We start from the raw sequence: 23,943 nt of genomic DNA, 5'->3' as shown, positions 1-23,943 counted from the left end.
GTGTCATCCACATATTGAGGGCACCTCAGCCCACACCTCCAAATAACCTTCCCCAGCAGTTTCAAGTAGACGTTAAAGAGCACAGGTGATAGAATAGAGCCCTGTGGAACTCCATGGCATAGTTGCCAAGGCACAGAGCAATAATCCCCCAGCACCACCTTCTGGAATTGGCCATCCAAGTAGGAGTGGAACCACTGCAGTGCAGTGCCTCCAACTCCCAACCCAGACAGCCTCTCCAGAAGCACTTTTGGTGGGAGACAAGAGGAGGCTGGGGGATGTTGACCTGGTGTTGAATGGGGTACGGCTACACTTGAAAGACCAGGTCTGCAGCCTGGGGGTCATTTTGGACTCCCAGCTGTCCATGGAGGCTCAGGTGTCAGCTGTGAGCCGGACAGCGCTGTTTCAACTCCATCTGATATGTCGGCTGCGCCCCTTCCTTCCCGACCATCTGCTCCCATCGGTAGTACATGCCCTGGTCTCCTCTCGTTTAGACTACTGTAATGCGCTCTACGTGGGGTTACCCTTGAAGACGGTTCGGAAACTGCAGCTGGTACAGAATGCGGCGGCTCGCCTGATTAAAGGCAGCCGCCGGCGAGATCACATCACTCCAGTGCTGAAGGAGTTGCACTGGTTACCAGTTGTTTTCCAGGCCAAATTCAAGGTGTTGGTTTTGACCTTTAAAACCCTATATGGTTCCGGCCCAGCCTATCTTAAGGAGCGCCTCCAGCAGCACCAGACAGGCTGCTTAACAAGATCAGCCTCGGATGGCCTTCTGTCTGTCCCATCAGCCAGGACAGCTAGACTGGTGGGGATGAGGGAGAGAGCCTTTTCTGTGGTGGCCCCCACTCTGTGGAACTCCCTCCCTAGGGAACTCCGTCATGCCCCCTCTTTAATGAGCTTCTGTCGTGCATTAAAAACGTGGCTGTTCAGGCAGGCATTTGGGGTGGGTTAGGGTATTTTAGAAAATGTTTTTATTGTAGAATTTTATTGTTTTAAACTGTTTTTATTGTATGTTGTACATCGCCCAGAGTGGCTGGGTGACCAGCCAGATGGGCGATTAATAAATTTAATAACAAACAAACAAACAAATAAATAAAAGCATACTATGATCGATGGTATCGACAGCTGCCAAGAGGTCCAAGAGAATCAATCCGGTCACACTCCTCCTGACCTTCTCTCAGCAAAGCGAGAGGCAAGTCCCACGGGGTAACCAAGGCAGTTTCTATTCCAAAACCAGGCCTGAAGCCCAACTGAAATGGACCTAGATAGTAAGTTTCATTCACCTGGAGTTGACCAGCAACCACTCACTTGGGTACATTACCCAGGAAGGGGATGTTGGCAACCAGCCTATAGTTGTTAACATATTCCAGGTCCAGCTTAGGCGTCTTCAGGAGTGGCCCAATTATCACCTCCTTTAAAGAGGCCGGTGCCACCCCACTCTCAAGGAGGAATTTACAGCCTCCTGGACCCAGCCAGACATCCCCTCTTTATTAGATGTCATAAGCCATGAAAGGCAAGGGTCAAGCACACTAGTGGTCCATTGGACTTGGCCAAGCACCTTGTCCACACCCTCAGGCCTCAACACCTGAAACTCCTCCAATAAAACTAAACCCGTCTGTGCTCTGGAGACCTCTACCAATGGACCTGCATTAACAGTGGTGTCCAAGTCGTGATGGATCTGAGTGACTTTAGCCTCAAAGTGTTGCACAAATTTGTCACAGCGTGCCAGCAAACGTTCCACCATCTCTCTCTCCCTGGCCCAGATCACAGCAGGCCATGGACCACGTGGAAAAGCTCAGTTGGACAACACTGAGAAGATGCAATTGTGGTGGAAAAGAACTCCCTTCTTGCCACTCTCACTGCCCCAGAGTAGGCTCAGTAATGAGCGCTAAGCTGTGTTTGATCAGACTAGACAGGAGTCATCCTCCACCTCCGTTCTAGCCAACTTCCCTCTTGTTGGAGGATATGAGATGGAAGCGACAGGCAGGCTGCTTGAAGGACCTTTCGGTGCAAGGAAATAGTTGCCCAGAGTTCTTTGGACCTCAGCTGGTATCGTTTGCCACTGAATGGTCCTTTGTTAAAACTCATCTGGGCCTCCAAATCTGTGCCTTTCGACCAGCTTCTGGAGCACTGATTAATTCTTAGCGCAGTCTAAGTACAAACAGATGTCTAACCTGCCTCCTTTCCCCTGCAGAGCCCGGCCATGACTGGAAAAACCGACATTCTACAGTGTAATATATTTCCCATCAGCGGCCGACATCCTATTTATTATACCGGTTGAAGAGCAACATATGCTAAACCCTTATTACAAGAGATTCCTATAAACGGTGGCGAGGATTAATAATGCATTTATAACACAACTTTGCTTTAGTATGAAATGATCTATAAATGTGTAATAAATGTTTTATAATGTTTTTGTAGCCTGTTATAAATGATGAATGGGGAGGCTATAGATGCTGCATCAAATATTAATGGCGCATTGTTTGCGCCGTTGCGCCGTTACTGTTCGGGAGCCCATTAATAATCAAGCAAACGGAGATGTACAAAAAGAAAAAAAAAAGTTGTGGACAGGGGCCGGCGAGCCATTTATAACGCCATCTATAATCCTTACCATAAAGTAAATACATTGTCCGGTGACCGTTGATGAGACGGAGAGAAGGTGGTGAATTATTCGTAAGGGTGGTTATATATTAATGTATATTATCCATAGCGTGCCATAGAACTGCCATCAATATATTATATGGTATGTATTATTAATCCTTTCCACCCAATTTATAGGCAGCAGCTCTTTAAAAGGGGAAAAACCTTATCTCGCTTCTTCTGCGCCATGGCGCATGTCCCTCACGGGCCTGCTGGGTCTTCCCTGAAGTTCCCCCGGAATCGATGGTGTGGGCCACTCTCTCTCCTGTGGTGGCTGATGCTGGTGTTCGGCTCCTGCCAGGACACCAAATGCCACTTTGGCATGGAGCATAGGAACAAATCTAATATGCAACCAGCTACAGCCGCCCAAGTATTATTGTTCATAATTTATACGGTGCCATCAATGTACATGGCGTTTTGAGGAGTAAGATGGGGGGAGTTCCCTGCCCCAAGGAGTTTACAATTTATTGTTGATCCCTGGAGAGGCCAGGCTACCAAGGTTAATTTTCAACTACACCAGGAGGGCTCCCAAGAGAGAATGGGGAAAGAGCCGAGCCCATTCGAGCCCAGCACCTGTCACCCCTAAATAAGGATCTTCGATGTGTTTATTCACATCAACATCACCCTGCATGAGAGGTTATTGGCTACTACCAACCCTACTGTTCTATGATTCTATACTATTCTATGATTCTAACAAATATGCCCAGCCAGTGGTCTGGCAGAATCAGTTTCCTTCAGAGAAAAATGGCACCCATTCATCTCGGATAGTAACAAAAACTCTTCATGTAGAGTTTTTACTAAAAGCACACAAACTGTGAAAGTGTGGCAAGCTTGAAACCCCTCTTGAAATGACATTTGTTTACACAGGCTTTCCCTGACCTGTGATGGACTATGACGCTGCACCCTTTTATTGTTGTTTTTATATTGTATTATATATGCATTTTAGTGTGAACTGCTTAGAGATTTTTTTTATATTAAGTGGGAGAGAAGTGCTGTAAATAAATAAATAAATAAATAAATAAATAAATAGTTTATTAGATTTCTATAGCACCCAATAGCCACAGCTCTCTGGGCAGTTCACAAAATAAAAGCCATAAATTGTTTTGGATAATTGTGCTTAAAGTTTTTGTCTTTCCAGGGCCCCCGGACATGAGCTGTGAATTGTCTCTGCTGACATTTAAGCCCATGTTTATTCTGCTATGCCGAGCTGCTGTGATTCTGTAAAATATGAGAACATTTTCAATAAAAAATATTGTTGAAAACAAACATATGATATTCATTTTGCTATCATAATTCACACAATAAGTAGTACTTTTCATGCTTGCAGGGGCAAAGATGGAAATTGCCAAGAACTGGAAAACGTTGGCAAGAGGGGCTTTGGCAAATGCTACTTCCTGAAATATTGACCCATTTCTGCCGACTTGTTAGGAGTGCAGCTAAGTATGAGGATTCTTTGGTTCTCTGGTTTCCTTTCATTACATCCAGAAATAAAATGGAAGTCAATGGAAAATAATAAAACCTGTTGGAAAAATCTCAACCAACACCCAAAGTAGCAACAACGGAGAGCCAGTGTAGTGTAGTGGTGAGAGTGACGGACTGGGAGCCAGGAGATCCGGGTTCTAGTCCCCACGTGGCCATGGAAGCTCACTGGGTGACTTTGGGCCAGTCACAGACTCTCAGCCCAACCTACCTCACAGGGTTGTTGTTGTGAGGATACAACGGAGAGGAGGAGGATAATGTAAGCCTCCTTGGGTTCCTTGCAAGAGGAAAAAAGGCAGGATATAAATGCAATAATAAATAAATAAATAATAAACATCTCCCAAAATTCTGATCACAAAATCACACTTTTTTTCTTAGTAAGATTGGAATCTGACTTCACTCTGAAAACCCTGAAAGGTTTGCTTTTAGAATATGCGGTTGCTTAGGGTGCAGTCCCATATGGGCTTCGCCAGCTGAGGGGCTATAGGATATGGCAGAAGGCCCTGCTACGCTGGTGCAACACAGGATACAATGCTATCATGAAAGAAGCGCTGGTATACAACAGCTCAGTTGCACCGGCAGGACAGCCTGCTGGCACATTTGCTCTGCTGGTGGAATGGCCAAAACAAGGCAGAGGCGCAGGTGACACCAGAGGAAGTAGATTTATACCATATCCTGTCATCCCAACCATGACCCCATCAATGGTGCGACTTTACACTGACCAGACAGGTGGTGCAAGGAAGTTTCTGCCCCTTCCTGGTGAGTTCAATGGGGGTAAAATAAAATAAGTAAAAACCCCTCTCCCATGCTGTCATGACAGAACACAGGATATGGTGGAACTCTGCACCAACATCTGCACAGAAGCCTCAAACATGGAGCCCATATCTCAGACAACAGGGCACACAGCTTGGGGTTATATCGCTCCGACCTCATGATGAGAACACTTAAGAGGACACAAGGGAGGCCTCCAGTGATGGGAGTAGGGCTGCCAGAGAAATCTGCAACAGCGCTAAATGAGCTGGACTTTCATGAATCCGACCTGTGGATTCTGCAGGGAACCGACTTTCCCAGTCAGGAGGATTCTGTGGACTTGAGGAACATTTTTCTAACTTCCCTGAATTTTGCAAAAATTTCATCTTAGAAAAATGCGCAAAATAGGCTACAGCATGAAAGTGCACATTTGGTGGGGAAAATTGCATTTTCACATGTGCGTATTTGTGCAAAAGCTAATTTGCGCAAAGATCCAATTCCATCAGTGTACAGATGACAGAATGAAAGGTGCCTAACAATCCACAAAACACAGACGGAACAAATGTTACACAGTCCATACATCCCTAGATGGGAGACAGGGAAGAAAGGCACTTTGCACAGGAACAGCCTGCCCTCACAACCCACATTCACACACATGGCAACTTGAGCACTTTGCCAACACTTTTCCACCTAGAAACCTTTCAGGTACTTTGCCTTGGGACTCCAGAAACAAAGGGTAGTAGCCAATGTTAGTCCTACATAGAGTAGACCCATTGAAATGAATGAAATTTCATTTCAAGGGGTCTACTCTATGAATGTATGGATTTTGTTAAATCTCTTTGTGTTTTGTGGATTGTCAGGCATCTTTCATTCCATCGTCTGCTCGTTGACAGAATTGTTTTTTTTATAACCAGAATTTCAGTCTGCGCTTAGTTAGTGTGAATTAGTACTAATGCGAATGAGCAAATCCCCACCCACAAGTGTAAAACCGGCCCACAAGTCCATGAAACTTGGAAAAAGCTGGTCTGCTGTGGAATTTACAGGTGAGATTCTTAGAAATCCGAATTCCTTTGAATCCGTTGCAGATTTCTCTGACATCCCTAGTCTACTCTATGTAGGACAACCATTGGATACTATCCATTGGCAGGAAAGGGAAACCCAAATGATCAAGGAGATGTAGCAACTCCCCTATGAGGAAAGGGTATGATGTCTGTGACTGTTTAGCTCAGAGAAAAGTTGAGTGAGGGGAGACATGATGGAGGTGTACAAAATTATGCCTGGTGCGGAGAAAGCAGACAGGGAGTTTTTCTTTCTCTCCCATAATAGTCATTCATTCATTCATTCATTCATTTCATTTCTATACCGCCCAATAGCTGTAGCTCTCTGGGCAGTTCACAGAAATTAAAACCAAAGAGCACACAGTAAAACAATATAAAATATATAAAACATTAAAACCACAGTATAACAATATAACCAGAATAAAACCAGAATAAAACCTAGCAGCAATGCAGGGATTTAAAATACGGATTTAAAACAGCAAAGCTAAAAGTCCAGAAAGCTAAAATGCTAAAAATGCCTGGGAGAATAAAAAGGTCTTTACCTGGAGCCGGAAGGAGTACAATGTAGGTGCCAGGGGGAGCTCATTCCACAGCTAGGGTGCCACAGGAGAAAAGGCCCTCCTCCTGTTAGCCACCCACCTCACTTCCTTTGGCAGGGGCTCACAGAGGAGGGCTAGAACCCAATAATACTAGAACCCAATGGGGTCATCCCATGAAGTTGAATGGTGGGAGAGTCAGGACAGAAAAAAGGAAGGACTTCTTCACACAGCATGGAGTTAAATTAATTTGCTACCGCAAAATATAGTCATGGCAAGCAAATTGGATGGCTTGAAAAGGGGATTGGACAAATTCCTCGAGAAGGCTATCAACGGCTACTAGTCCTGAAGGCTATACGCTGCCCCCAGTATCGGAGGCGGTATGCCTATGTACACCTGTTGCTGGGGAACATGGGAGGGAGGGTGCTGTTGCACTCATGTCCTGCTTGTGGGTTTCCTTGTGAATAGCCTTCTCCTCGAGGAATTTGTCCAATCCCCTTTTAAAGCCATCCAGATTGGTGGCCATCACTACATTTTGTGGTAGCGAATTCCATAGTTTTAACTATGCACTGTGTGAAGACGGACTTCCTTTCATTAAACCACTGGACTCTAATATGCACACAAAAGGCTGACATACCTTTTATTACAACATCTGTACTTATGTATCATATGTGGAAAAAAGTCCAAATATACAATGCAAAAGGCGAATGAGCAATAAACACCACCAGAAGATCTGGCCACTAAAATACACACATATGTGATACTGGAATGAAAGGCACAGACTGCAATAGATAAATGCAATGTTTGAAAAAGAAAATTGCACATTGACAGAGCTTTTCTACATGAGGCTGTTAATCGGTTGTATCTACTTTCGATTTCGTCACAGAATTGAGGTCCAAGCACTATACAAGCATTTCCTTTCCTGCTTTCCTTCTAGGTGGCACTGTGGCGTAGCAGCATAGCACAAATACACAAGAGGAAATCATGCTTGCTTTCGCTTTCACAATTAAATGCCACATCTTCCCTGCTCTAAAAAAACTTGTGAAAGTGCTGGTTAGACACAGAAGCAAAACTGGAGGGCTGCGATGTCATCTAAAGAGCCCATAAACAACCATGAGTAGGGAATGACGAGGGCACGATAAATGCCTTGTGTAAAAAGCCCAAAGAAAGCAAAGTGTCGGGCATCCGGTAATATCCCATTTCATTCATCAGGTGCTGCTATTAAATAACCAAGGTTCTTTCTTCATATACACATTTCTGACACGTGTCTTCATTCTCTCTGGTAACTTAAATCCTGTAGATCATAGAATCATAGACTAGTAGGGTTGGAAGGGGCATACAAGACCGTCGAGTCCAACCCCCTGCTCAATGCAGGAATCTAAGTCAGAGCATCCCCGACAGAAGGCTGTCCAGCCTCGTCCTGAAGGCCTCCAGTGTGGGAGAGCCCACCACCTCCCCAGGTAATTGGTTCCATTGTCGTATTGCTCTAACAGTCAAGAAGTTTCTCCTGATGCTCAGCCGGAATCTGGCTTCCTGTCACTTGAGCCCATGATTCCGTGTCCTGCATTCTGGGATAACCAACTAAAATCTGCTGGTTACTGCAGGTGACAGGTGAACCTCAGTGCATTAGCTCCATCTGTGTGTGAACGCCATGGGGGTGTCACTGCCACAGTGGCCCGTGACTGCGGGCAATGTTTCCATAGACGCTGAGACCGTTGTGCCATTGAGTGGCGTTTTAGTGTGATGTTTTCTCCCCATCCTGTCTTGGGCTGACTGAATGTAGCAGAAGTGGGGAACCAGGGTCAGCTCACAGGGCCTTCCTGACCATCCTGTGGCCCAGCCCTGCCTTCATGCATTAATTAGGCTTGAACAAAAAAGACCTCCCATTGCAGGCAACGGGAGGGTTTTTCCAAGCCTAATTGCAACACAGGAGGTGATTGGGGGCGGGGGAGTTGTAGCTCAGGATGGAAGGGTTAACCCTCCCCTCCCCAACCATCCCATGCTGCCCGCCCACTGCCTACTATGCAGTAAATTTGAAAGCCTCCCATTGAGCCCATGGGAGCCCCCCCCACAATCTAATTATTGCTCCGAATGGGCTGGGGAGTGGGGGAGGGGAGATCAGTATGTGTGTATATCTGAGTACAGATATGCGGAAGAAAGAAACACTGCGCGAGGCACGCAGCCAGAACAGGGGTTCATGCAGAAACACAGCAGGCCAACTCAACAGGAGTACTTCTCTGATATACTCTGCAATTCAACTCTTCTTGAGTATAACGTGGATCTGTTTCACGCACGCCACTTCAAATGCTTCTGCGTCTCTCCTACTGTGCTGGCCCGGGGAGATCTGCCTGGCCTTCCGCCACCACCTGCAAAACTTTTCTCGCCTCGGCAGGCTGCCAGTCGTGGAGATCTTGGTTGATTTTGCTGGCTTGCTTCACTTTGTAATAAGCCCTGCTTACAGGGCAGCCTCCCTACAGACAGTCTGGTTGGCCACTGAGAGATGCAGGCCGAGGTGGGCCTTTGGGGCTGACCCAGCAGGATCCTTATGCTCTTATAGGTTCAGTCAGTTGAAGCCAATGTTAGTCCTACTTAGAGAAGACCCGCTGAAATGGATGGGACTTAAGTTAGGGTAACACTGGATACAGCCCAGTGGGTTTTGTTTTTGTTGTTCAGTCGTTCAGTCGTGTCCGATTCTTCGTGACCCCATGGACCATAGCATGCCAGGCCTTCCTGTCCGATAAAACTTCCTAGGATTGGGCTCTGCACATCCCATCACACTCACTGGGGGCTTACGTCTTAGTAAGGACGCTTACTCCTGTGAAACTGCTTGTCTCATTGGGGAATCAATGAATCTCCTTGGCCGTTCTTTTTATTATGTCCATTACTTTTGGTGGCTCGTCCTACTGGGAATCACTTCAGTCCAGAGTGAACGTGCACCGGATTGGACTCCCATGTCCCACTGGGGCTTAATCTTAAGTAAGCATGCAGAGGACCAGGCAACCCCTCCAGTTGCTCTAAGCGGCGCATCCTCCTCCCGAGTAAGAATGGAGGGCTGAAATTTCACTCACTGGGGCTTACTTGCAAGTAAGCATGCTTAGGGTCAGGCCATTGGGAATTAATTCTGATTGTACATGCTCTGGATCAGGGCCCCACATCCTATCACACTGGGGCTTACTCCAGGGTAAGCATGCATGCATGGGATCCAGCTTCTAGGCGTCCCACTGGACTTAGGGCCAAAACACACACATTACTTTAAATCTATAGGCTCCTTCCAACCCTGCTATTCGATGATTCTATACTAGGGATGTACGAAAGATACTTACCTTTCACGGATTATGTTTATGGTTGTGGGGGAGGCATTCCGTCCCTCCCCCCGGAATCCTCGCCGGGGGGGAGGCGCTCCGTTCCTCCCCCCCTAGAATCCTGGCCAGCCGGCTGTGCTCCGCAGGGATTCTGCGGAGCCGCCGGCCGGCTCCGCCAGCAGCCAGACATCCGGCCGCTGGCTAGCAGGGACGCAAATGGCGGCAGCCATAGCCACTGCCGTTTGCATCCCTGCAGTCAGCCATGATAGGCTACGTAAATGTTTACGTAGCCTATCACGGCTGACTTAAAAAACAACGCGCATACGCAAATGGCGGCGGCCACGGCCACCGCCATTTGTGTTCCTTATTTTGGCACGTCTTAGTCTATGTAAACATTTACGTAGACTAAGACGGCGAAAATAAGGGGAATGCAAGTAGCGTAGATGCTACGCTATTTGCGTTCCCCTTATTTTCGCCATCTTAGTCTACGTAAATGTTTACATAGACTAAGATGTGCCAAAATAAGGAACGCAAATGGCGGCGGCCGTGGCCGCCGCCATTTGCGTACGTGCGTGGTTTTTTTTTTTTTTAAGTCAGCCGTGATAGGCTATGTAAACATTTACGTAGCCTATCACGGGGTTTTTAAAAAAACCTAGCCATGATAGGCTACATAAATCTTATCCAGGAAGATCTGCCCAAGGTAAGTCTTGTCCGGGGGGGGGGGGGGGGGAGGCCGTTCCACCACCTATTTCGGGGGGCCGAATGCGCTGGCATTCGACCTCCCCGAGATCCGTGGCGGAATTTTCGTACATCCCTATTCTATACCCATTTTAAATCTCTTACTGTATTCTACATCTTTGCACTGCAGATACGTTTTTCTTCTGTTTTTTTAATTTTATATTGTAGTTTTAAACTTTTATATTGTACGTTATCATGTACTTTATGGAGAGTATCCCATGTTAGTCCTGCAGAGAGCAGACCCATTGAAATGAATCACACTTACATTAGTTGACTAATATAAGTCTCATTCATTTCAATGGGTCTACTCTACGTAGGGCAAACACTGGATACTACCCTATCGCGGTAATTATAGTGAACGGCCCAGAAGAGCTTCGCTACTGGGCGGTACAGAAATGTAATAAATAAATAAAATATCCAGCAACTACATTCCCCTCATTTTTTACTCTAGAGCAGGTGCGGGGGGGGGTGTTGATCTGGATCTTGAAAGCCTCCCCCCCGCTATGGTCCCAATCCAGATGGGGCCCTGCGCCTACTGTAGAGTAAAAGCGAAACGAAACAAGACGCAGCTGTAGATACGGATTTCAAGCAAGGTCTCTGCTGGCCCCGACTCCCAAGCAAACACGCGCCGGACCGGATCCCAACGGCAGGCGCGCTCCGAGTCCGCGACGGCGCGGCCGGAGCCCGGAGGCAGCCCCGAGGGCGGGGGAGATCGGCCGGCCGCCCCTCGCCCCCAGCCCGCGGGGCGGAGTCCGGGCCCGCTGGGCTCGCTCCCCGCCCTCGCGCGCGCCGCGCCGCGGCCATTGGCGCGCGCCGCCCTCCCCCGGAGCGGGCTCTCCTCCCCCTTCCCGCAGATCCGGCGGCCGGAGTTTCTCCGGGCTCCCCGGGGGAGGGCTCGCCGAAGTCGGAGCCCGCCGGCCCGGCCCGGCCCGGCCCGGCCCGGCGCGCTCGCGGCTCGCGCTTCGTCGGGCCCCCGGGTTCTCTCGGTCTCGTCCCGGAGAGGGCGCGCGCCTTTACGCACGCCGCGGCTTCTTTCGCCCGTCCACGGATCCGGATCGGGGGCTCTGCGCCGCGCCTTCCGGACGACCTATTTGGGGAGGGTCCGCTCTCATCCAGGCACCCCCTCCCCTCCACCAACCTCCGGCATCGCTGCGGGCGAGGGAGACGTGGGCTGTCAAATACAGCCGCGCGTAGCCACGCGTGCTTGGACCGAGTAGCCCCTTCGGGAGCTTTTGCCCCATCGCCTGGTATGCAGAAGGAAGAGGGGAGGGGTATGCGACGGGTGGGGTGGGGCGGGGCGGGGCGGGGCGGGGGGATGTGGAGATAGTTAAGGAAAAGCAGACTTCGCCTTTAGACGACAGGGAACCGTTGACGGGGGAGAAAAACTTCGGAAGATTCCTTCTTCGGCCGTGAAATCCGCCCCCGCGCCCCAGGGCAGCCCAGAGGCTACCGTGAGGGGCACCGCCTTTCCCTCCCTACTGCAGCCTCTCTGGATTTCTTCCTTCCTTCCCCTCCCCCGCATTTCTTTATCGCTCTCCCATATTTTGCCCCACCCCCCCATCAGCCCCCATCCCATCCAAGATGGCAGCTATCCAGAACCTCCAGAAGTGGTGCAAGCAACAGTGTGAAGGCTACACAGGTGTCAGCATCACCAACATGACCACCTCCTTCCGGGACGGCTTGGCGTTCTGTGCCATCCTTCATCGCCACAGGCCGGATCTCATGTGAGTGTTACTAGGAAGGAGGTTGGGAGAGGGGCAGGGTGTGTGTGTGGGGGGAGAGAAATCTTGCTCTGAATGCTGCTAGCTTGGAGGGCTGACAGATTCCTAGACAGATAGATAGCGATTAGCCAGGTTAGCTGAGTGGAGCCTCCATGGTCAGAGGCAGTATACCTCGGAATGGGGGCAAGTGACCAAGGAAAGCCACTCTACTCTGGTGGTAGTGATGAGAGGGGGGCTGCCCTTGTGTCCCCAAAACACAACCACGTTTGTAAAGGGGCCGTGGCTCAGTGGCAGAGCCCCTGCTTTGCATGCAGAAAGTCCCAGGTTCGCTCCCCGGCTTCTCCAGGTAGGGCTAGGAAAGAATCCTGCCTGAAACCCTGGAGAGCCGCTGCTGCCAGTCAGGGTCAACAATACTGGGCTAGATGGTGTAAGTATAAGGCAGCTGCCTGTGTTCCTAACCATCAGTTGCTCCTTGCAAAAGTTGTTCTTGCATAGGGGGAAAAATTGGGGTCCCCGATCTGAAATATTTGCATATCATTTTTGATAATAATGCCAAACACGCCCCCCCCACGTGCACACATTTAAGTTTTAAAGCTGTTACTGCCAGCAACTAAGTTTTAGGAGAGGCAGTTCCACCTCTTAGAATGGGGAAAAACCGCCCCAGAGCTGAAAAACCACCAAATGTTTGGTAGTCAGGGAAGAGGGCAGGGCCAGGGAAAGGGGCGGAGTTATCTTGGCCCATCAGCCTGTGTTTCTGCACCCATGCGTTATTCCATTATAAACTGCTTGGGGCCCAGGTACATGAAGGTGTGCCTTCCAGACTGCCGGCTGATGTCTTTCTCTGAGTGCCTCCCCTGTCTAGACAGAGGCTGAGCAGAATGAAGCCAACAACTCTATCAGGGCAAATGGGGAGAATAGGGCTGCATAAAAGCAGGACTGTTTGCTAATGTTGGCCGTGTTTGGCTGCCTTTCTTCCCACTCCCTGCTGGTTCCTTCATTCGGGTTGGTCACGTGGAAGGAAGTGACAAGGGTGCATTATTATGCCATGCTGGATTTGCCTGTTGCACAAAACCTCCGAGGTCAGTCAGCATGTGCCTTTGTGGTTGCAACAGGTATCACATCATGCCAGTGACATTCAGTGGGCGAAGTCTGCCTATGAGTGAGTTCTTTGTTTAGCCCTCGTTTAGCTGAGATGAGACAAGATTTAATGGACACGCTGCAGGACAGTGGTAAAGTCTCCTCTAGTTTTTAGACTCCAAGAAGTACTCCAAAGGCAGGACTTCTTCACGCAGTGCACAGTTAAACTATGGAATTCACTTCCACAGGATGTAGTGATGGCCACAAATTTGGATGGCTTTAAAAGGGGGTTGGACAAATTCATGGAGGAGAAGGCTATCAATGGCTACTAGTCCTGGTGGCTATGTGCTCCCTCCAGTACCAGAGGCAGTGAGCCTATGTACCCCAGTTGCTGGGGAACATGGGTGGGAGGGTGCTGTTGTGGTCACGCCCTTCTTGTGGGTTCCTGGTCGACAGCCGGTTGGCCACTGTGTGAACAGAATGCTGGACTATATGGACCCTTGGTCTGGTCCAGCAGGGCTCTTCTTAAGATCTGACACAGTCGTCTTCTTCTTTTTCTTCTTCTTCTTCTTCTGCAATGGATGACAATGATTTATTTTAATATCTAGCCTGCCTTTTGATCAGCAGCTGCCAACTTGGGTCAGATGTGTGAACTGATTTCCAAGTTAGGGCAGATGCAAGGCCCAAGAGTGCTCGGTGTATCCAGGCAAGACGGGGGCAGTTAACTTGTTAGAGGGGAATGGAGGGTGGTGGGTATTGGAAAAGGGAGGTAGCACTGAAATGGGTGGCAGTGGGGGCACTGCTCAGTGGCAGAGCGCCTCCTTTGCATGCTCAGGGTTCAGCCCCAAAGGTATCGTGATAAATGTTGAAGTGCAGGCATTCATCATGACAGCCCCATAGCCATGCCCCCAAGGAGAGTCCAAAATTGCAGGCTGCTGTGTTGATCCAGATCTCTCTCTCTCTCTCTCTCTCTCTGTGTGATAGGTCTTTTGTAAAGCTAATGGGTCTTAATGATCCATTCAAGACTAAGCCACCCCAAAACACTTTCCGTTACATCAGGGATAGTTTGCAACAATGGGGCTGTTCACACAACGTGTTAACCCACACTCAGTGGTTGAGCGTGGGTTGTTATTGAACCGTGGGTTAATGTGTTGTCTGAACCCAGGATGTTTTCTGCAGGATGGCTTGTTAACAATGCAATGTGACTTGTTAACCACCCTGAACAACCCAGCAACAAACCATGGGTTCTCAAGGTGGCTTGTTTGTGAAAAATAAGCCATACTGCATGGTTAACAAGCCACCTTGCAGAAAATGTCCACGCTAACCCACGGTTCAGCAAACAACCCACAGTTCAACAACAACCCACACTCAACCACTGAGTGTGGGTTAGTGTGTTGTGCGAACCCAGTCAATATATTGTTGCTGGGAAAATCCATTCCCCCACCCCTCTTCCAATGATTGCAGCTAAGCTTAGAGGGAACAGGGAAGCCTGAAGGGGGTGGCAAGTGATGTCATTGCCCCTCCTGATCAAAAGGGTCATTGCCCCTCCTGATCATGACGCCTCGATCCTATGAGCCCTGGCTCCACTGCACCAGTCTCCAGAATCTCCAATGCAAAAGGATCTCCACTACGGAGCAATGGGAAAGATGCGTCTCTCCCTGAGCCCCTGGAAAGCAGCTACCAGTCCAAGCAGAGAGTATTGGGCTGGCCTCTAAGGCTGCTCCTTCTTCTTTGGGCTCAGCAATGCCAGCGTTTGGGAAGGAGACCTTCTCTTTGCTACCATGTAAAGGACGTTGACAAGGCGGTGAGAAGAACAGGCCTGGATCCCATCCTTTCAGCTGCAATCCCATGGATGCCTACCTGGGAGTAAGCCCCAGTGAACACTGTGGGCTTTTCTTCTGGGTTAAACATAGAACCGCCAAATTGTGGCAGGAAGGACTGGGAGGCCATCTAGTCTGACCCCTGCTCAGTGCGGGAAATCCTGTGGTCAGCTGTCCTGATGGTCAGCTGCCCAGCCTCTGTTTGCAGACTTCCAGCCAGGGAGGGCCCTCCGCTTCTGTCTAGGTCAGGGGTGGGGAATGTGTGGTCCCCCAGACGTTGTTGGATTACAACTCCCATTAGACCTAGTCAGCATAGCTGATGGTGAGAAATGATGGGAGTTACAGTCCAAGAACATCCAGAGGGCCAGACGTCTCCCATTCCTGCTCTAGGTCATCGGTTCCATGATCAAACTGCAGCGTTTACTGACGCGTTTCTCCTAATGCTCAACTGAAATCTATCGTCCTGTAACTTGTGCCCCTTAGATCTAGCTTTGCCCTCTGGGGCATCAGAGAACAAGTCTTTTCCCTCCTCTGTGTGGACAGACCTTCAGGTGACTTTCCTCTCCCACCCCCTCCTCAGTCTCCTCTGCTCCAGGTTAAACATTCCCAGTTCCTCCAACCGTTCCTCACGGGACTTGATTTCCGTATCACTGACCGTCTTCATTATTCTCCTGATCTGAATCTGTAGTTCCAATTGGTCTACATCAGGGAAAGGCAACCCAGGCCCCTCCAGATGGCTTGGACTACAACTACCATCATCACTGGCAATTTGGCCATGCTGGCTGGGGCTGATAGGTGTTGTCATCCAAACCAAGAACCAAACACAGTACGCCAGTTGCGGCCTGTGTGGGGTTTGCGTTGTCTTCGTGTAAACCAGGGCTGGGCCGCTTGTTGGCCTGCAACTCCCATGATACCTCATCATTGGCTGTGCTGGCTAAGGCTGATGGGAATTGTAGGCTGAAACATCTGGGGGGCCATTGTGTGGAAATCTCTGTCCTGCTCCTGTCACCTGTCAGCAATCTGGGGTGACTCCCAAGTTTTAGTATTGCAAGAGAGGAAGAGAAACAAACCCCACAGCATCAGCATCCCCACAGCATCCCCACAGCATCAGCTAGGTTTGCAGCCCTGGCTTCTGCTTGTTACTCAGGAGAAAGTCCACTTCTTCAGTGGTCCTTGCTCTGTGGGAAGTGTGCGTTACAGTGCAATCCTATACCTTTTTTCTCCAAAGTGCGTCCCTCTGAGTTACTTACTCATACGATTGTGGCATTATTCTCTCGATTTGTGTGTCTAAGATTCTGTTGCCGTTCAGCCCCCTGCAGTGGGTCCTTCCTGGAAATACCCTGGAATCTTGCCCCAGCCCCTTTTGCTGGTGTGTGGGTGTGTGTTTAAATCACATTTATTGCCTAGTAAACAATTGATGGAGCTGCGACTTGGAAAGAGGAGGCTAAAGCAAACAGTTGCTTGCAGAGTTGGAAGCAGGTTTTCCCCCCCCCTGCTGACTGGTGTTTAGACTTGTTTCGCTAACAGGCCTGACACATTTTGGCTGTTTACATACCACCGACAGCCTTCAGAGATGAGAGTGGGTGGGAGGGCTTACAGGAAAGACAGAGCTCAAGGGTTGGCTTCTTGCTTTTTAACTTATCATGTCTGTGAACGGGGCTGGAAGGAGCAGGGGACCGTTGGCCTGTGCAGCTCCCCGAGCATCATCGAGCATGGATGGACACGCATTTTGCACAAGCGGCCCTGATGTAAAGTCGGATGGGTCTGTGCCATGCAGAATTGGACTCGGGTGCTGCAAATGTCATTATTGGCAATGAAACCACCAAAAGAAAGAGAGCCTTGTGTGTTACAGGCATCTTACGCAGTGGGCACTTTTGTGCAGGCCGTGATGCGGTTTCTGCACGAAGGGTGCTGCATTGGCTGTTCATGCTCAAATGAACACATTTTTGATGTCCGCACACTGGGAAGTTTGATATGTGCACGTGAGCAGAAATGCAGAAAAGGGCTGCTAAAATGATCCAGGGGCTGGAGCAACTCCCCTTTGAGAGAAGGTTACAACAGCTGGGATGGTTTAGCTTGGAATAAAGGCGGGACAGGGGAGACATGCAAGAGGTGTACAAACTTATGCATGGTGTGGAGAAAGTGGATAGGGAGACATTTTTCTCCCTCTCTCAAAATATTAAAACCCGAGGTCATCCTATGAAGCTGACTGGTGGGAGATTCAGGACAGATCAAAGGAAGGACTTCTTCACACAGTGCAGAGTTAAACTATGGAACTCGCTGCCACAGGAAGTAGCGATGGCCACCGATTTGGATGGCTTTCAAAGGGGGTTAGACAAACGCATGGAGGAAAAGGCTATCAAGGGCTACTAGTCCTGATGGCTATGTGCTGCCTCCAGTACCAGAGGCAGTGAGCCTATGTACCCCAGTTGCTGGGGAACATGGGCGGGAGGGTGCTGTTGCGCTCAAGCCCTCCTTGTGGGTTCCTGGTCGACAGCTGGTTGGCCACAGTGGGAACAGAATGCTGGACTAGATGGACCCTTGGTCTGACCCAACAGGGCTCTTCTTAGGTTCTTTCATTCTTAAAGCGGCCAGCTGGAGGTCAGTTTGCCGACTTGTGTCCCAGTGTCTGGATGCACCTCCCAGTGAGTTGCGTGAGGAGGCCACCGTGGTTCGTCTCACTTATTCCCAGCTGGCATCCTCTTGCCTCCACCTCCTTCTCTTACCTGTGCAGGGCACATGGCGGAAAATCCAAGGAAGTCCTACTGAGAGTAGATCCATTGACATAAATGGAACTTAACTTAGTCATGACTGACTTAAGTCCCGTTCATGTCAATGGGTCTACTCTAAGTAGGACTTATGTTGGATTTCTATCCCCTAATTTGCACAGGGTCATTTGCATCAGAAAACGTCCAGTTTGCATTGGAGAATCCCTAGAGAGGCATCTAATTTAGCATGTTCGCTAAATACAAGTAAAATAAAAAACAAAGCTTTAAAAAAGTCCCCCATAATAATGTTTTGTCCCAATGTACCATGAGTATTTGACTTGAGATATTTGAGGAAAAAACTTAAAGCACTCCTAGGGTGCAATCCTATTCATGTTTAGACAGAAAAAAGGCCTGCACCTCTCAGCCTGCCCCAGCCAGCCATGCAGGCCTTTTCTCTGTCTATGTCTGTGCAGGACTGCGTCTTTAATGTGATTTCGATGTTATATTATGTTGACATTTTTATTGGGATACTTGTAAAAATTTAAAGACAATAGCAGGCGCTTCCCTAACGTTGTTCAAATGTAAGAAAGAAAGAAAAGTACTGAAAACTGTTGACACACTGTGGGTGCGATCCTATGCATGTTCAGATGGAAAAAAGTCCTCCAATTTGTAGGACTTTCTCTGTCTAAACATGCAGAGGGTTGCACCCTAATTCAGTCTTCCCCGCCCTGGTGCCTTGGAGATACATTGGACTACAACTCCTAGCATCCTGCAGTTGGTTTCGGAAAACTTCCACCCGTCGTCACTGCTCAAAAGTGTGTCTGGTTCTCAAACTGTCAACTGTAACTTGACTGTTTTTCTTCCTGCAGAATGTGAGCCTGGGCAGGTCAGCTAGATGATGGTTGAGAAATGTTTTCTCTTGTCCTTTTCTCGGGGACAACCTTGCTTCTTTTCCCTGCTAGCACCAGCATGGGCAGGTCTCTTTCCCTCCCTCGTCCCAGGTGTATCTTCCTGTTCAGCGCCCCAAGGTGTGCCTGGACGGTCCCTCCCACCTGGCTCCTGGACGGTCCCTCCCACCTGGCTCGCTCCTTTTGGCATTTCCTTGAACTCCTTGCTTCCTCTGCTGCCTGAGGCCAGGGAACACACAAACCTCTCTTGAAAGCTGTCGCAGCAAAACGAAAGTGTGCAGTGCACTTGTTCTGAAGCCTCGCCTTTCCCCGCTCCATCTCTTGAAAGGGAGCTTTACTGTTGCGTCAGGCAGGTCTGCTCAGACTCCTGTGTGTTTAACACAGGGGTGCCAAACCTCACGATTGGGGTTCCAATCCTGCAGTCCATGGTTCTTGAGATGGCCACGCCCCTCTCCCTGGCCATGCCTCCTTCCCTTTGACCACTAATTGTTGGGGAGGGGGGTGTTCCTGGCTTTTGTGCAGGCTGTGAAGCAAGAGGCTCAACACCCCGGCTTAGCAGCTGCACAGAAGAGGGAAGGAATGCTACCCGTGCTGTGGCAAGACACGTCGTGCCTGCAAAAATTCCCTCTTTGACCCAGTGATAGAAAAGTAGAGGAGCTTCATTCCCTTGACTGCAGATGGCCTCCTCCAAAGCTCCAGAGAAACTCCCTGGTTTTCTGTGGAACAGGCAAGAATCCAGCATTTCCCAGTATGCAGATTCAGTGAGCTTGGCACAGGCACGTGGAGTCACTGATGTGGGGTCAGCGTCCGACCCCTGGCCCTTCCTTGCCTCAAGTCGGGATGCAAGGACAGATGGGACCCTTCCAGAGAATGCAGCTGGGGTGGATGGGGACTGCTGCCAGTTGTACTGTTTGCACAGATGGGAGAGGATATCCTCCTGCCATTCCAGGTGATATCAAAGAGTTGGAGAGCATCATAAAGAGATTCATCAAGCTTCAAACGTCAAGCATTATAGACCAGCAAATTGAGCTTGCCTTCTGAGCCTAGTGTTCCATCTCCCTGACTTCTACCAAACATAGACTTGGCTTGCTCTATCCTGCGGTGCTGTTCTGAAGTAAACCTGCCCGACAAACTTTTAATGACATTTCATCCACGGAAGCTCATGTGGAAACGCCTTAACCAATTTTGGATGCACGTTGGGTCTCTTGTTTTGAAGGATGGATGCTCAGACAACCCCTTTTTCAGCCCCCCCCCCCTCCACAACCTCATCCTAAAAATCAGGGTGTCATAACGAAACGTGTACTATATTTCAGGCTTTGGGCTCAAAGGATTGCCAGGTGGCCGGCAAAAGCTTTCCTGCCTTGCTCCTGTGCCTTTTGCAGCAACTTGATCTGTAGTGAGTCAGCAGGCTAAACTTCTTATGGCATGGAAATCCTTCTTACCACTTGCTAAATGTGTACAGATCAAGGCCCTGTTAGAGGCGTAGGAGCACAGGACGGTAAAAAAGTTGGCAAGTCTTATTTGGTTGCGGGGTGGTGGTGGTGGAGACCCCCCTTTGCTAAACACTGTCAGTTTCTGTTGCTCATAAACATGCAGCCATAATCCAGAGACCTGCTGAACTGAGTGGTGGCTGAGAATAGGGTTGCCATCTTGGCTCTCCCTGTCCTGCTCCTGTGCCCTTAAACAGCAGCTGGACATAGAGCAGAGTAGTTCTCCATGTTGTGAAAAAAAAATACTTTGTGCGCTTAAGTTTGCATGCATCGGGTTGTTAAGGGGAGGGCTCCCCATAAAGGTGGTGACCTCATAGAATCATAGAATAGTAGTAGGGTTGGAAGGGGCCTACAAGGCCATCGAGTCCAACCCCCTGCTCAATGCAGGAATCCAAGTCAGAGCATCCCCGACAGATGGCTGTCCAGCCTCATCTTGAAGGCCTCCAGTGTGGGAGAGCCCACCACCTCCCCAGGTAATTGGTTCCATTGTCGTATTGCTCTTACAGTCAGGACGTTTTTCCTGATGTTCAGCCGGAATCTGGCTTCCTGTCACTTGAGCCCATTATTCCGTGTCCTGCACTCTGGGATGATCTAGAAGAGATCCTGGCCTTCCTCTCTGTGACAACCTTTCAAGTACTTGAAGAGTGCTATCATATCTCCCCTCAGTCTTCTCTTCTCAAGGCTATCAAGCCTTGCTACCTCAAGCATGAAGAAATGAAAGGGAAAGCAAGAGCAGAGCTATCGGAATAGCTTCCAAAATTATTACGTTAAGCCTTTGGTGCTGATAATTCTCTTTCCAAGTCTTGTGCTGGCGAAGCCAGCTTGCTTCCCGGTCCCCTGGCATCTCTCTGTTGCCCAACGGGGAAGTCTTGGGAGATAACATGTTCTCAGCCGCGTCTTGTGCGCTTCTCAGCGCTGAGTCATGCTTCCCTAAAACCGACCTGGAACATGTCTGCGAGCACGTCTTGTCTAGTTTTTTCCAGTATGCGGCCCCCCATCTGCTCCAGGGACAGTCAGCTGCCTTGTATGGGCTGGGATGAAATGACCAGGTGTCAGCGCCCCTTTGGGAGGAGTCTGGTGAGCATCCGTCGCTCTGACATCCTGTGGTCTCCCGATGGCTGCTGCAGGTTTTATCTCTGTGCTCTGCCAGGGTAAACAGGAACCGGCTTTTGACAACGAAAGGTCCAGCTGTCGTGTACTCTCCCGTGGACTCTAGTGTTTCCCCAGGTGATTGACCTCTGTGGGTCAGTTTTTTCCTTTTCTTTTTGTATTACAAGTGGAGGCCCTCTTCACTCTTACACTTGGAAAAAAACACACACACACGGTAGCTGTATTGGCCATAAGACGAAATTGCAAAAGCCATATGGTTCATTTTATATTTACAGCATTTTTACCCGGCTCTTCAACACAAAAAGGTTCCCAGAGCAGCTCACAAAGCGTAATAATGAGACAGTCCCTGCCCTCAGTCTAAAAGACCTGATACAAAAGGAAAAGGAATTGGGAGGGAGGAGGAGAAAAAAGCAAACTCAGGCACCAGTTCCTAGTTTCGGAGTTCTTATAGGTGTTCCTTCTGTCACGGAAGGGGAAAACAAGCTCCTTGCAGCTGTTCCTTCCCTGGCTGATATATGGGGCCAGGCTGGCCCACCTTGTTGTGGGATTCATCCAGGGAGGCATGTCTGTGTGCAAGCCTCTCAGTGGGCCTTGATTCCCTAGCTGATGGATGAGGTCAGAGTCGGCAGTCCCAGGGACATATCTGGGCCTGCCTAGACACGGGGGAAGTTTGTCCTGGGGCCTTGCACAGTAGAGGGCCCTCCGACAAGCTTTACATTAAAAAAAATAAAATAAAATGCAAGCCATTCACATGTGCAGAGGCAAGGAGACAATTTTTTTTTTTTTAATTAAAAAACGGAGAACTTCTTTATCATAATTTTTGTGTGTGATGCCTGTGTCCCCCAGGTTCATTGTCCTGGGCCTCCAGATTCCTCTGGGCACCCCTGGTAAATCCTCAGTCCCTGTGCAGGAATCGGGGCCTCAGTAAAACCTAGCTTGGCCAGACAGACTGAGCGGGCCACCAGGACAGCTTTCCTGCTGTCTTTTGAGTATACAGTGTGGATGGGGAGATGTTTCAGTTTCACGTGAGGGTTAGGGTTGAGCCTCAGGTTGGCGTTAGGGTTGGGAAGTCCTGGCTCCCTGTGCAGGAACAGAAGCCGCAGGAAAGCCTAGCTTGGCCAGACAGACTGAGTGGTCAACCAGGCTGGCTGGCCTACTGTCTTTGAGTATGCCATGTGGATGGGGAGACGTTTCAGTTTCATGTGAGCGGTAGGTTTGAGCCTCAGGTGAGGGTTGGGAAATCATTTATTCTGGCATAAGCTTTCATGGACTGCAACTCATTTCATCGGCTGCATGGAGTGTTCTTGAGGGTTTCAGGTTTATATATAATACAGGTGGTAGTGGTGGTGGTGGGGATTTAATTGTATTGCCAAAGGTTTGAATCAGGATAAAGGATTTTTATCACGCTGCATGTAGTTAATTGGCTTACCTAGTGTCAGGATGTTTGGGTCACCAGAAACAACTGCAGTGTGAATGACCACTGTTAATAATGTGATTGTCACTTTCTGCATTTAATTTTCTTCTGACCTTGCTGTCTACGGTCCTTCTCCCCGCCCCCGCCCCCACCACTACCATATGTGCTATATATAAACCTACAACTCTCCATAATGCCCTGTGCATCTGATGAAGCGGGCTTTGGTCCATGAAAGCTTATGCCTGAATAAATGCGTAAGTTGTTAAGGTGCTACAAGACTCTTTTTTTTCGCTGCTTTCCTGAGATGCCTGCAAAGACTCGATGGGTGTCAAGATGATTCTCTACTTTTGATCCCCTGGACACCTTATAAACCAGGTTTGGATCCTGATGGAGCCGCCCTTGTTTACTTCCCCATCTCTCCCCACTGCCTGGGTAGAGTACCAACTTTGTCACCATGTTAAATTTAAGGCTTGCACACAAATGTGTAGTTATTTACTATTACAGATTTTTAAAAATGTATTATTTGCAAACGTAACGGTGATAAATAAAAAACAAAACAGAAAGGAGGAAAGCCAGAAAAGAGAAGGAAGAACGAACGAACGAACGCAAGAGGAAGAACATATAAAACATATCCATACATGATCACTTCCATCAGCCTTAAAAAAGAAAAAGTGGAATAAAGAAGAATTTAACACTTCCAACTTCCAGTTTAAATATATGTGTTAATAGAAGCAGTCCATATATCTAAAGCACCCACATGAGACTGACGCTGTAGGAGATGCTTTCAAATGAAGCAAGAGCAGTAAGATTTTCAACTCATTGAATGATAATTGGTGGGTGTTGATCCTTCCATATTTGAATAATAACCATTGCAGATACCAGATGAGTTTAGACCAGGGCTGGACAGAAGTGTCAGAATCTGCCAAGTCTGGCCAAAATTTGAAGGGCCGCGACAAAAGAGGGGGAAGGGGCGAAACTAACCCCCCCTTCACATATCAGGAGCGGGGGTATGAAAGTCACTGGGGTTCTCCTGGCAACCTGCTCCACGGTTACCAGTGGGGGATGCCATCCCCCCACCCCGATTTCCCTTGGACAGACACTGTGTCATGACATCGTGACATTCCAGAGGAGTGGAGGCATTCCAGGGATTTTAAGATGGCAACCGACACAAGACCCCCAACAGCTCAAAATT

The 23,943-nt window shown here is 49.0% G+C and overlaps 1 protein-coding gene and 1 long non-coding RNA gene across 9 annotated transcripts in view; one reads left to right on the top strand and one right to left on the bottom strand.

The window, feature by feature from the left end:
- Positions 1-3,655: 3,655 nt before the first annotated feature.
- Positions 3,656-11,754, bottom strand: LOC146336482 (uncharacterized). Its single transcript, XR_014785502.1, has 2 exons — positions 11,642-11,754; positions 3,656-3,858 (listed from the first exon to the last, which is right to left on the bottom strand). It is a non-coding gene; the product is annotated as an uncharacterized LOC146336482 (long non-coding RNA).
- Positions 11,092-23,943, top strand: part of MICALL2 (MICAL like 2) — a 43,392-nt gene continuing 30,540 nt past the window's right edge. For 5 of the 8 annotated variants that reach the window (XR_014785497.1, XR_014785496.1, XR_014785499.1 and 2 more), the window contains exons 1-2: positions 11,092-11,750; positions 12,068-12,227. Coding sequence is in view for 2 of the 8 variants with exons in the window: in XM_084818204.1 (XP_084674330.1) it covers positions 12,085-12,227 (143 nt within the window). In the remaining 6 variants the exon portion in view is untranslated. Of the gene's footprint in view, positions 11,751-11,859; positions 12,228-23,943 lie in introns of those variants that run through there. The other 3 variants (XM_084818202.1, XR_014785500.1, XR_014785501.1) reach the window with 3 other exon arrangements.

This window comes from Heloderma suspectum, chromosome 12 (genome assembly GCF_057233095.1).
Source record: "Heloderma suspectum isolate Gila_16-S chromosome 12, 16-S_ref, whole genome shotgun sequence".
NCBI classification, from domain to species: Eukaryota; Metazoa; Chordata; class Lepidosauria; order Squamata; family Helodermatidae; genus Heloderma; species Heloderma suspectum.
This window is presented reverse-complemented; position numbering and strand designations above follow the sequence as displayed.